Here is a 13737-nt window from a genome sequence, read left to right as displayed (position 1 = left end):
CACTGTCAAGCTAACAAACATGGCGTGTTGGATTTCCGTTACAGAAACCTTCAACAATAAAACCGCTATCGATGAACGGTCGTAACTTACAAGAGCTGCAATAAATAGGCTAATGTGAAAAATAGATATAAGTTAGCCTACATAGACTATTATCGAAACAATAAGGTAAATGTTGTGACATTAACGGTGTTTCATGCTAATCTGTGACAATTAGCTAGATGGCCAAGGCTAACTTTTACTGCATTGAGGTAGCTATATTGGGGTACTGATATTTAATAAATGATGGAACGAATAGGCTAATGAGAATAATAATAGGCCTATAGCCTTGCCTATGTGATTATAGTCGATGACTGTGTGTAGGCTATGGCTAGATAGTTTATAAAAACATATTTTACAATCTCATCTAACTATAACATGATTCTTTATAGACCTATGTTGGACTTAGCGACATAGGATTGTATGTGTTATGATATAGTATGCTTTAACTGTATTACGAGATATGGCATCTTATTATTATAAAGCTACAACTACGATTTAGGACTAAGGGTGTATAATTTTGTTCTTCCCCAGGAAGAATAGGCTAGCCTAATGGGGATCTATGTAAACAACAATAAAGCTATCTTAGTTACCGTATGAGCTTATAATGTAATGCTATATCATTTTGCCCTTGAAAACAATTAATAGACAATAAATGAATAAATAAACAAATAAAAAATAACACAGTCAGTGCTTTTATGTCGGACTCTTAACACTGCTACTTCCGCTGTCGTCTGATATTACAGTAGTGAGCTTGACGCGGTTGGTTGACGGCATCTGTTTCCTGGATCTCGGCAGGACGTGTTCGGCTCAGCGCCGCCCAGCCCCTCGCCTCTACCACGCATGCTACTTGTCATGAGGAGGGGAAAAAATGGTAGAAGTTGTTGCTCATTTTAGCCCGATTTAGCCCTATGATGTGTTGCAAGGAGTCAGATGATGTATGCCACTGATCAGTTCAGCTTCTTCACACTGGTTAAGCAGTCATTATCGGTGGAACTAAGTAGGCCTACATTTCTCTTATTTTTGCATAGGCTTCTCAGAACAAAATTGTGGTACTTGTAGGCCTACTCTTCTTTAGTATAAGCCTACTCATTTCACACTTGTTACCAATCATCCATGACAGCAGGGTTATTGTCCTGGAGATGTCTACCATGGGGACTGCAACATCTGTTTGTGGATAATCTTCTGAATAGAGTTTAAATAATATCAACACTTAGGCCTATAATGTGTAACAAGTTTAAGAATTGTATATGAGTTAAAGGACTATATGTAGGCATATACATACATACAATAACAAAGTGCACCAGTAGGTTTATAAAAGTAAAATATAAAACTAAATGGTACTGGAAAAAATAAACAAACAAAAGGGTGTAGTGGGATTGTGGAACAAGGAATTAGCTGTTCAGGGTATATTTTGAGTAAGTAAAAGGAATTAAGAAACTTAATATTGTGAACCGCCCTGGATCAAAGCCCAAGTCTGGTAGGCCTTTGCTGCATGTCATGTCATTCCCCCTCTATCTGCCTCCCCATTCCTGTCTCTCTCGACCATAGGCTACTATAAAAAACAAACAAAACAAAACAAAATTATAAACAAACAACGACAAAAAACACAAGTCAGAGTGGAGGTGGAATACTCAATGAAACTATCCTCCACACAAACAGTCTGACTTAAAGAAAAAAAAAAAACATAAATATTGCACTCTGGAAGGTTTTTGTCCAGTTTTTTTTTTCTCCATCATGTTGAAAACAAAGACACAAAGACAGAAGTTGCATACAAAAGTATGACTTCAACTACATGTGAACAGGCTTATCACTCTGTAGACAACCACAAGGTCAAGACCTTTTAATATTGTAGAGAGAAATCCAACAGTTCCCACAATGGACAAGCTCTTTGCAGCAGTGAAGAGGATGGAACCTACTGTACAACAGAGCCAGATTTATAGTGAGCGGCCATCTGCCTCAGTTGTTTAAGTATATGGGAGTGAGAGAGGTTAAAAACATCACATTTCGTAAGAACATCATCAACTCTGTAAAAAAAAAAAAAAACTGAATCCAAACTATAGCTGTCAAATAAATGTTGTAAAGTAAATATTAAAATATTTTCCATTGGAGCATTGTGGAGTAGAAGCATTTATTGCCCTTGAAGCCCCGAAAATATTATACAAGTGCCTCTTAATTGTACTTGAATAAATTTGCTTTCACTGCAGAGCACAAAACAAACCATAAAATGCACATGTTGGAATTAAAACACAGAGGTTGAAGTGTGTGTTGTTAGTGCCCCCTCGTGGTTAAGTAGTAACTTAATGTTATTCCGCCCCATCTCCATGATTATGAGTATGAGTTTAAGTGCTGTCGGAAATCACACCGTTATTTGGGAATTGGCTTCAGAGTGAATGGTTTACGTTACAATAAAACATGATTTCCAGTCAAGTAGACGGAAAGTGTCACGCATTTTGTTCTTTCGTGTGTTGAAATACTATGTAGGCCCCCCTATCTTATATTAAGTTAAACCCCATCATTTCGATAGACCTGGCTACTACAGTAGGTAATCTTTAAAAAAGTTGATTGTTTATAGGTAGGCTGCAACTGTCAAAGGTTTAACCTACATCTTTGCATCCCAGTAGGCTACTTGTGCTTTCTTGCTGGTGTGGTTAGGTTTTTAATAAAACACATGACGGTGTTTTTGCATCAATTTGCGCAAAGCAAGACGGATCCCTTGAACGCAGCAAAAGGCTACTATCCTGTTTACCACCGACTTCATAAGCGAATGAAGATTTACTTTTGTTGGATGCTGGCCAAAAACACAGTGAAATAAAGTTTAGGGGTTTGGTACAGTGTTACACTTGCGGGAGGAAAAAAAAAGAAAAAAAGAAACAGACCCCAAACAGTCTGACTTCATTTCTTCAGAGGTTTTCGTGTAGTGGTGTCCAGCTAGCAGAAGCGGACCACCCCTTGAACTGCCCCTCTTTCCGTACTTTGCAGCGGGTTGTCCAGTCCAGCCCCACTTGAGGGAGGGGGACATGGACTAAACGCTAGTTTAGCTGCGTTGTCATGTTTCACGGGGAGTTCAGAAGCTCCCACACCGCTTGACACCAACTTTTCATGGATGCACCCACAGCTTGAGAACGGAGGAGCCCCCTCTTCTTCCTCCTCCTCCTCACTACGCCGCTTCCTCCGACTTGCTTCTTTCCTCAGTGTCCTCACAAAGGAGTCACCATATGATTTTCTGAAACCCAATATCGTTTTCATGGGCAGACGTCTTCTTTTGTACTCTGTATAGTAGTTCCGTGTGCAACTCCTATTCGGTTTGACAAGATGCAGCTACGCACAGTCCTGGACGTTAATGTTGTGGATGTACAGAAGAGGAGGAATCCCTCCAAACACTATGTAAGTTGACTCTTTATTCAGCTTGTCTTGTTCTGGATCGATAGTTCTAAAAGCACAGTCTATGCCATTAAAACATGAACACTGTTTATTAGAAAAACAAATACACAGCCTTTCCAACCAGTTTATGTGTCGCTTTATTTTGAAAATCCTTAGTAATACACAATACACAGAGAGCTGAGCTGTGATGTTCATGTTTAGAAAAACTACCGCAACAGAATTTGAATTTAAAATGGCTAACAAAAATAGTCCAATCACCAGTAGAGCACACCACCTGCAGGGATTTTTGCATTCGTTTTCTTGACAATCTATCATGTTAAGTACCCTCTAATACCTGCCCAGTTTCAAGTTACAGCAGTTGAAAATTCAGTTTGTTTATCAGAGCCATTAATGTCAGACACCACATTTCAGATTGCGGTCATGTATTCTTTCCCACAAAACAAACATATTAGCTGAAAAGAATCTGTGTACCACCAGCACATTTCTGAAAAAGCAAGGGTCATACTGATCTAATTTTTGAGAGGGAATCTTCCATCCCCCTGACATTACACCAATATGATGGCTGGGCTTGAGGTTCGCTTTCTGCAGACACAGCCCCATGTAAGCATCATCGATGGTAATTAAAGGAATGCTCTTGGACATCTTGCGTATGACCATAGCTGTGTACATAGACATGAAGTAACCTGCACCACTACAGTAGACAGCATATGAGTCTGACTCGTACATCACTTCTGGAACGTAATACTTGCTCCATGTATCTCTGATGGGACCCCCACCTATCAAAGAGCCAGAAAAGAGGTGCTTGCTTCCATCGTTGTCAATGCTTTGGAGAAAGTCAACGAGGTTGTCTGAGTTGACAAACACATCATCATCCCCGTCAAACAGAAAGCGAACTTGTTGACAGTTTTTATCCAGCCAATCCAAAAACAGTGACTGTTTTAAGGTGAGGTTGAAAAAAGTATCTGTGAAGTCCCATTGGAGTATGTCATTATACTTCTTTTGCTCTGCTTTGACTAGGATGTTCCATCTGTCTTTCTCAAAAGTTTCCCCCGTTATTCCGATGATGAAAACCCTTCGAATCCAAACACCATTGTATATCCTCTCCTCAGCCCAAGTTTTGCGCAACACCTCTCTACGTTCATAGTTGGTGGGAGAGGATTTAATGACCAGCAGAAGGAAGATGTCAGTGGGTTCCTCAGTCCCTCCACATTTGTTAGGGACATCCAGGATCAAGCGGTAGTTACGACAGTGACCATATAAGAGCATGTCTTTAATACTGCTGGGATAATCGTTGAAGCCTGGGAGGTTAGCAGCAGTCAGATTTTGTTGGCATGTAAATGACTCTTTGACAAGTGGCTTTGGTAGAGTGACAACCTGTTTGACATTTTCTTCCAGGAAGGTGATGTTGTCTTGAAAAGAGTCAGTATAGAAATAAGCAGCCACAACAAGAGCTCCCAACAGCAGGATAGCCCCTGTGTAGATTATTGTATTCCTGCAGTGAAAGGAATATTTACAATTATCAACACATCTCAATCAGACATTTAGTTTAAATTTTTAATATTTTCAGCATGTCATCATGACATGCTATGACATCTAGCCTTTGTAACTTTTTGTTGTAAACTGTTATTATTATATTTTATTTTATTAAACCTTTATTTAACCAGGTAGAGGCCCACTAAGACCAAAATCTCCTTTACAGGGGTGACCTGGCCAAGAAGTCAGCACACTGCATTCCATGCAGAGGGGACAACGAAACTGAACGCTTGTTTCCCCAATTCAGTCCGAACACGAGGAACAGTCAAATGAAAAATGTTGCGAGAGATCTATTTGTGTGTGCCATATATGACTTACAATATAAATGTTATTATGCCAAACTGGATTCTGCAGTGAGTCAGTTTAGAAAAATGACATGGTCCAATTGGTTTACATGGTAACCTCTTTAAATATTAGAAATAGAAGCAAAAAAGAATCAGTAATGGTAGAGCTTTTTGGTAGTAAAGGAGTAAAGTTTGATACTGAAATCACAACATTTATTCCTCTTTGGTAAGTTAATGGATTGGCATTGGCTATGTAGCAATAGTAAAACTTGAACAGATATTTTAAGAACAAAAAAGAATGAAAAAAGATGTTAATTAATTAAACAGTCTAAATGTAGACACATTTGAGAACATCCAAACAAATAATTTAGTTTCCTGTATATTAATCAGGATCAGAATTAGAATTACTTTATTGATCCTCAAGAAGAATTTCCTAACACAAATATATCGCATACTGTAGAAAGACTACATATTTTATATATAGCCTAAGAATTTTTTTTAGACAAATCAAAATCCACAGAAACACAATGAATCCAACCACCATTTCACAGTAATTGCGTGTGCATGTTGGTAGAGCAATAGTAAAACTTAAACTGTTTGAAGAATAGAAAAAAGGAAAAGAATTATGAGCAATCATTCTCTGCTGATTGAACAACTTTGTTTTCTGTATATTGACACAAGTAGGATGTAGGCTACCTTTTTTGTGTAAGAGAATGATTTTTAAACAAATCCAAATCCACAGAAACACATAACACAATGAATCCAACCCTCATTCGACCCTAATTACCTGTGCATGTTGGTAGATTGATGTCAGCAGATGCTCCGTATTCCTTTGAAAACCAGTACACAGTGCAGATTGTTGAAGTAGTGGCTGAAATTATGTACTTTATGGGCTGGCTTCATCGGTGTTGAGGTGGAGTGTGTTCTGAACAAACCAGTTAAAACAAAAAGCGATGAGTTGAACCTATGAAAAAGGCCTGATTGACAGAAGTAAAACAGGTTGAACTTGCCGGGGAGAGAAAAAAAAACTCAAGCCTGATTCAGTGGGAAGAGTCATCGTTTGCTTGGGGTCATGCAAGACATTCTTATTTAAAGCAGAAGTAAGCGATCCGGTCGTTTCGGCTAATGCTGCATTCCAGGCAGGCTTTTGAAACCGTAAATTACAGCTTCAAGTCACAACTTACGACTTTGTAGCGTTCCAGGCAACCCACTCGTGTTTTTCCGACCTGTTTTACCTGTGAAACTGTACTAACGGCCACTCGTAACTTCCAACCCGTGAACTCGTACCCACAGGTCGGAAAAACACGAGTTACGGGTTGCCTTGAACGCACCATAACAGTCCTCGTCCCGACGTCACCACATTCACGCGCATCCCTTGGCTGCACACACAGCCCTGCATGCCGTTCTCTCTCCTCATTGGATAAAAACTGTAGGATACGAGAAAAGTTTTCTCCTCGGCTCAGAGCAGAGCAGAGTGACTGACAGACCCGTGTTTCAGACCAAACACTCTATGTAACTGATTGCTGTCGGAAGATATAACTATTTAAGACTTATATTAACACAAATATTCCGCTTACTTCTGCTTTAATCGCGCAATCTGTTGTCTGAGAAATGAAAGACAACGATAAATGTATTAGTTTAGTCATTGCTGAGATGCTGAGAAAACTACTGAAAAGGAAATACATACATGTTCTATCAGCACCAGAAACACTGAAAGCCAAAAATGTGAACCTCATTGCAGGACTATAATGCTGCTGCTATACTCTCTCATAAGACAGTATAGTAGTGTGTGTGAGAGAGTATAGTGGTGTGTGTGTGTGAGAGCAAATATGAATTAATTCTCAAGGGGCCTCTATAGTATTTATCTCGCTTTATTTCGAAAATCCTGTCAGCAGCGGCCTTAGTAATACACAATACACACAGAGCTGAGCTGTGATGTTAAAGACATGCTCAGAAAATCTGCAGCAACAGAATTTGAATTTAAAATGGCTAACAAAAATAGTCCAGTCACCAGAAGAGCACACCACCTGCAGGGATTTATGCATGCGTTTTCTTGACAATCTATCATGTTAATATATCTGTTAAAGTGGCCTACCCTCTAATACCTGTCCAGTTTCAAGTTACAGCAGTTGAAAATTCAGTTTGTTTATCCCCAGAGCCATTAATGTCAGACACCACATTTCAGATTGGGGTCATGTATTCTTTCCCACAAAACAAACATATTAGCTGAAAAGAATCTGTGTACCACCAGCACATTTCTGAAAAAGCAAGGGTCATACTGATCTATTTTTTGAGAGGGAATCTTCCATCCCATTGACATTACACCAATATGATGGCTGGGCTTGAGGTTCGCTTTCTGCAGACACAGCCCCATGTAAGCATCATCGATGGTAATTAAAGGAATGCTCTTGGACATCTTGCGTATGACCATAGCTGTGTACATAGACATGAAGTAACCTGCACCACTACAGTAGACAGCGTATGAGTCTGGTTCGTACATCACTTTTGGAACGTAATACTTGGTCCTTGGATCTCTGATGGGACCCCCACCTACCAAAGAGCCAGAAAAGAGGTGCTTGCTTCCATCGTTGTCAATGCTTTGGAGAAAGTCAACGAGATTGTCTGAGTTGACAAACACATCATCATCTCCGTCAAACAAGAAGCGAACTTGATGACAGTTTTTATCCAGCCAATCCAAAAACAGTGACTGTTTTAAGGTGAGGTTGAAAAAAGTATCCGTGAAGTCCCATTGGAGTATGTCATTATACCTCTTTTGCTCTGCTTTGACTAGGATGTTCCATCTGTCTTTCTCAAAAGTTTCCCCCGTTGTTCCGATGATGAAAACCCTTCGAATCCAAACACCATTGTATATCCTCTCCTCAGCCCAAGTTGTGCGCAACACCTCTCTACGTTCATAGTTGGTGGGAGAGGATTTAATGACCAGCAGAAGGAAGATATCAGTGGGTTCCTCAGTCCCTCCACATTTATTAGGGACATCCAGGATCATTGGGTAGTTACGACAGTGACCATATAAGAGCATGTCTTTAATACTGTTGGGATAATCCTTGAAGCCTGGGAGGTTAGCAGCAGTCAGATTTTGTTGGCATGTAAATGACTCTTTGACAAGTGGCTTTGGTAGAGTGACAACCTGTTTGACATTTTCTTCCAGGAAGGTGATGTTGTTTTGAAAAGAGTCAGTATAGAAATAAGCAGCCACAACAAGAGCTCCCAACAGCAGGATAGCCCCTGTGTAGATTATTGTATTCCTGCAGTGAAAGGAATATTTACAATTATCAACACTTCTCAATCAGACATTTAGTTTAAAAATGTAATATTTTCAGCATCCTCAATGAGAATTTCCTAACACAAGCATATTACATACTGTATATACAGTAGACTACCTATTTTATATATAGCCTGAGAATATTTTTTAAACAAATCAAAAATCCACAGAAACACAACAAATCCAACCCCCATTTGACAGTAATTGTGTGTGCATGTTGGTAGAGCAATAGTACAACTCAAACAGAGTTTGAAGAACAGAAAAAAAGGAAAAAAGAATGTTGAGCAATCATTCTCTGCTGATTGAACAACTTTGTTTTCTGTATATTGACACAAGTAAAATATAGGCTACCTTTTTATGTAAGAGAATCATTTTTTGACAAATCCACAGAAACATGAATGAATCCAATCCCCATTCGACCCTAATTACCTGTGCATGTTGGTAGATTGATGTCAGCAGATGCTCCGTATTCCTTTGAAAGCCAGTACACAGTGCAGATTGTTGAAGTAGTGGCTGAAATTATATAGGCCTACATTATGGGCTCGTTCCATATGTGTTGAGGTGGAGTGTGTTCTGAACAAACCAGTTAGTACAAATAAGAATGGGTTGAACCTATGGAAAAGGCTTATGATTGACAGAAGTAAAACAGGTTGAACTTGTTGGTGAGAGAAACTCAAGTCTGATTCAATGGGAAGAGCCATCATTTGCTTGAGGGCATCAAAAGCATAATTATTTAACCCCTCAATCTGTTGTCTGAGAAATGAAAGATAAACGATAAATGTATTAGTTTAGTCATTGCTGAGATGCTGAGAAAACTACTGAAAAGGAAATACATACATGTTCTACCAGCACCAGAAACACTGAAAGCCAAAAATGTGAACCTCATTGCGGCACTATAGTGCTGCCACTATACTCTCTCATTAGACAGTATAGTAGTGTGTGTGTGAGAGAGTATAGTGGTGTGTGTGTGTGTGTGTGTGTGAGTGAGAGAGAGAGAGAGAGAGAGAGAGAGTGTTTTTTGTCACTTTATTTCAAAAATCCTGTCAGCAGTGGCCTTACACAATACACAGACAGCTGAGCTGTTATGTTAAAGACATGTTCAGAAAATCTGCAGCAACAGAATTTGAATTTAAAATGGCTAACAAAAATAGTCCAATGACCAGAAGAGCACACCACCTGCAGGGATTTATGCATGAACTTTCATTCCTCATTGCGGCATAGGCTACACTGTCAGAAAAAAGGATACAACTGGGGTCCATTTTTGCTCTCTAAGATACAACTGCTACTGATGTACCCTCACAGGTGATCCACACAGTACTTGCATGTGTCTACTTTGGGTTAAATGATCAGGGGTCCACATTTGTACAATTTTTCCCACAAACAGATACAATGACAATGAGAGGCTGTTAGTTCCTTATGCAGCAGAACACGCACGTGCATCAACTGCATATAGACAAAGTAGCCCAGAGATTCAGAGGTAAGTTAATTTAAAATCGACCTGAAATGTTGAAGATAAAGAGCTTTATACTGTATGTTTTATACAGCCTTTAAAAAAAAATCAAAACAGAATAAACGGAGTGGCGATAATGTTAGCTAGCATGAACGTCATCACGAAAATGAGATTAGCTTGCTTGCGTATTGCTCAGACATTCAACTTTTATGTAAACAAATAACAGGTTAACATGACCAAATATGGTTTTTGATATATCTCTTGTGCCTTGAAACATTATGTTTTATCGACAGGTTTTGTGTTATTGGATATAACTGATTTTTTACTGTTAGGTAGCTAACATAAGCGAAAATTTGCTGACATCATTGCATGGCTTGTTAACACTGGGTTCACATTCATACCTCTAAATGTCAGAGTCCCCTGAGGGTTCACATTTAAAGTCATTCCCAGTGTATCAAAAATGGAAAATAAAGTCCGGAGTTTTATATTATTGTAAATTTACTCACTTAATGCTTTTTTGTGTGTTTTGAAGAATGACTATTTCTCTCTCTCTCTCTCTCTCTCTCTCTCTCTCTCTCTCTCAGTTCTTTCAGATAATGAAGTGAATGGAGAAACAGTAGAGTGTGGCTTGACAGAACATGATGATCAAACCTTTTTTCTGGGACATTCAAAAAGCAAGCAAAGTTCAGCAAGGAATGTTGTTATGCTAACTTTAGAACCAGTACCTGACAAATTGTATGTACAGCCTTTCGCTGAAGGAGGATACGTTTTGCAATGTAAAGAATTTAAAAATGTGTTGAACTGTATTTCAGCCAGGGTATTAATGAGTACAATGTTGAACATACTGTTGTCAAAGTTGGTAATGTTCTGATGTTTTTGGATTCATTTCACTGCTACATTAATCTGTATTTTTATTTTTGCCCCAGTAGTTTTAAGGCAAAGCTAAGTTTAAATCATATAAACACTGCTTGGTAGTTTGATCTACAGTTATAAAGTTTTAAATGCAGTTTTAAATAATGTTTTAAATCAATAAATGAGATGAAACATTTATTTTACTTTCGTCATTGGGGCTGTACCCAAATTTGTACCATTTCCAAGGGTACATTTATGTCCCGAGGGTGCATAAATGTCCCCATGAGGTACTAACAGGAAGGGTACTAAAATGTTATCATGTTAAAGGAATAGTTCAGTTTTTTGGAAGTGGGGTTGTATGAGGTACAATCGGTGGGTACTTCCCAGTGACAAACTGTTGGACCCTTTAAGGTACAAATTGAACACATTATTTCTGAGAATATCTTTTTTTTAATGAGAACTTTGCATGTTAGCAGTGTCATAGTGAGTTTGTATTATGCCATGTTGTTCCTGCGCTGAAGTATAATGTGGCAGAAATGTTATGATGCCTGCAGACTCTTTTGACTGCATTGTTCAATTTCTAAATTATCTGACAGACTTGCGTAACTGGATTTGAAGACCCCCCTCTTAGTGGCATTGCAGAAATCAATCAGTCCATCAGATGCAATTGGATTAATTAACCTGAGAGTTAGCGATCAATTGCATCATCCATCTTCAGCTGTGGGAAGCTCCCAGAGGCCACTGAACACAGGGCATAGTCTTTCCCTTGGGATGGAAGCCGGAGGTGACGGTAGATGGGGAAGTTTCCACAAGGGAAGAGGGGAGAAAAAAAATCTCATTATCTATGATCTAAGCAACTGGAAATGCTTATCCGGTTTCAGAGAGGAAAGAAGCATCCCTTTGTCTTTTGTCCCCTCTGCTCAAGTGTGACTTCCTCCCTGGGACTCATGGCACTGGAAACAGAGTGTGTGTGGCAACTTATCCTTGTTTACAGTTGGTGGTCTTGACTGCAGCAACACCCTTGTCAAATATATACCATCACTGTTCAGATTACCTATCTATTTGCCATTAACAATGAGTTACCTTTGTTTTTCTTTGGGATTAATTGTGACTCCTCACACCCTCGCTTTTGGCCATGCTATTGTTTAAATTCTGTCATGCTCTAAATAGACAGTTGCCAGAAAAACATATTCTTCCACCCTTTCTGTAATGAACTGTGTGCAGAATGGAGACTGCATGTCAAACTGGTAACTGATGTTCTCGCAGATTGCCACCATATGTGTAAATACTACTTTTGTAAATACTCTGCCATACACTAAAATGGTAATGTATGAGGTGCTGCCATCTGTTTCCGAACCTCAGGGCCTGCACATTGTTTCTTGGCCCATTTATTGTTGAGGCAAAGGGGAATTTATTTTGGGAAAACCTATGGTAACAGTGTTGTGTTCTGTGAATGACTGATGTCTGCCAAAGAAACGAAATTCCCATTTCAGCTTCTGTGTGTGTAAACACTTCCTGTCATTATTCCTTGTGATAGATACAAGTTATAAACATTGTTGACATAATGGGAACATCATTTGTTTCTTCAGACAGCAGACTTAGGTGGACTTTTTAAAAGTAAAATACAAACATGTAACTTTGCAAGAGCCTTGTTGGAGAATTTAAGGATTTTGAACTACTATTCAAAATCTATTGGCCCTCCCACTGACCCCTGATGGTTTTCCAATGTGTGACTGAAACAGATGAATTTAATGAGTTTATTTGACCCTTGTTGACCCTTTGAAGTTCAGTCAGGATGGAATACACTTTGTGTCATTAGGACAGGTCAAGCTAGAGTGGTACTGTTGTGTCTTTGACAAAGTAACATTGTTACTAATGGACTTCTTTTGTTTGTGCTTCTCTTAATAGGTGTACCTCATCAACGTCACTTACTCCGACTCCACTTCCCATGTCATCTACAGGAGATACAGCAAATTCTTTGACCTACAGGTACATTGCACTAGTGAAAATCACAACACACTCTCAGAGCTTTTGTTCATGGTTAAAATAAATCACATGTTAGAAATGGCCTGAACATTTCTCCTTCACATTAAACTCTGAGGTCAGTTTGACCTTTTGGTCTTTCTGTTCAGCTGCTGGAAGGCAGCTTCATGAAAGGTCTCATTTAAGTCTGCTGCAGCCAGCTTGTAAATAGGGAAATGGGGGGAAACCCAGTCAGCAGATGCAGGAAGAAAACATGAGCTCAGTCAGAATACAGAAGACGTGCTTCAGGACTTTTTAAGGCATCCAGTAGCCCTCAGTGAGGTTTCTGCATTTTTAACAGTGACTCAGGTTTACATTATAACCTCTCAGAGCTGAACTGTCTACACTACAGATTATTTGTTAGAAGGATAGATCCAGACATCTACACTGGGTTAAACCAGGGTTTAAACTGAAATCAGTACATGTACCTTATCAAACATTTTGTTTCTGTTTCTGGCTCTTCTCTGATAACCCCTTCAGCCAGACTGCACATTACAGCACTGTGGCTCTGGTGGGCCGGCCGAGTTGAAGGCAACAGAGGAAACCTTTTGTTCTCATGTCTCTTGCCAGGATAGCCAGGAAAAATCTGCCCTGGGCCCCGTTTCAGAAACAGCACTGTTAACAAACTCTGAGTCAAAACCTGAGCTCTGGGTTGACTAACCTGAACTGTCAAACTCAGAATAGGTGATAACAGATGTGTGCAATCAATTCTGTGTTAATCTGACCTTCAGTTAAGCTTGCGCATTAGGAGATAAAAAGCCCCCACCAATGGAACACAGATAACATGATTCACCATGACAACAAGTGAAAAAAGTTTCGATCCTCCTACTTGTCACCAGTGGAGTGAGACATATTTATACATGTTGATTCAGAAAATGAGCACATATCCAAAA

The 13737-nt window shown here is 39.3% G+C and overlaps 3 protein-coding genes across 4 annotated transcripts in view; 1 reads left to right on the top strand and 2 right to left on the bottom strand.

Annotated features, from left to right (window-relative positions):
- Window positions 1–3057: 3057 nt before the first annotated feature.
- LOC310997895 (SH3 and PX domain-containing protein 2A-like) overlaps window positions 3058–13737 on the top strand; it is a 59211-nt gene continuing 48531 nt past the window's right edge. For both annotated transcript variants that reach the window (XM_083987725.1, XM_083987724.1), the window contains exons 1-2: window positions 3058–3423; window positions 12731–12811. In XM_083987725.1, the coding sequence (XP_083843851.1) occupies window positions 3352–3423; window positions 12731–12811 (153 nt within the window). In that variant the 5' untranslated portion in view covers window positions 3058–3351. The remainder of the gene's footprint in view (window positions 3424–12730; window positions 12812–13737) is intronic.
- Window positions 3814–4686, bottom strand: LOC310998562 (N-acetyllactosaminide beta-1,3-N-acetylglucosaminyltransferase 3-like; the record flags this gene model as incomplete). The annotated part of the gene is made up of 1 exon (XM_083988675.1): window positions 3814–4686. One exon carries the CDS (start codon window positions 4684–4686, stop codon window positions 3814–3816), a length of 873 nt encoding a protein of 290 aa, XP_083844801.1.
- Window positions 7405–8957, bottom strand: LOC310998561 (N-acetyllactosaminide beta-1,3-N-acetylglucosaminyltransferase 3-like; the record flags this gene model as incomplete). Its single annotated transcript, XM_083988674.1, has 2 exons — window positions 7405–8503; window positions 8950–8957. 2 exons carry the CDS (start codon window positions 8955–8957, stop codon window positions 7405–7407), a joined length of 1107 nt encoding a protein of 368 aa, XP_083844800.1.

The sequence above is a fragment of the Trachurus trachurus genome, assembly GCF_905171665.1.
Source record: "Trachurus trachurus genome assembly, chromosome: 15".
Taxonomy (NCBI): domain Eukaryota; kingdom Metazoa; phylum Chordata; class Actinopteri; order Carangiformes; family Carangidae; genus Trachurus; species Trachurus trachurus.
The sequence above is the reverse complement of the archived record's forward strand: the minus strand, read 5'-3'. Positions and strand labels throughout refer to the sequence as shown.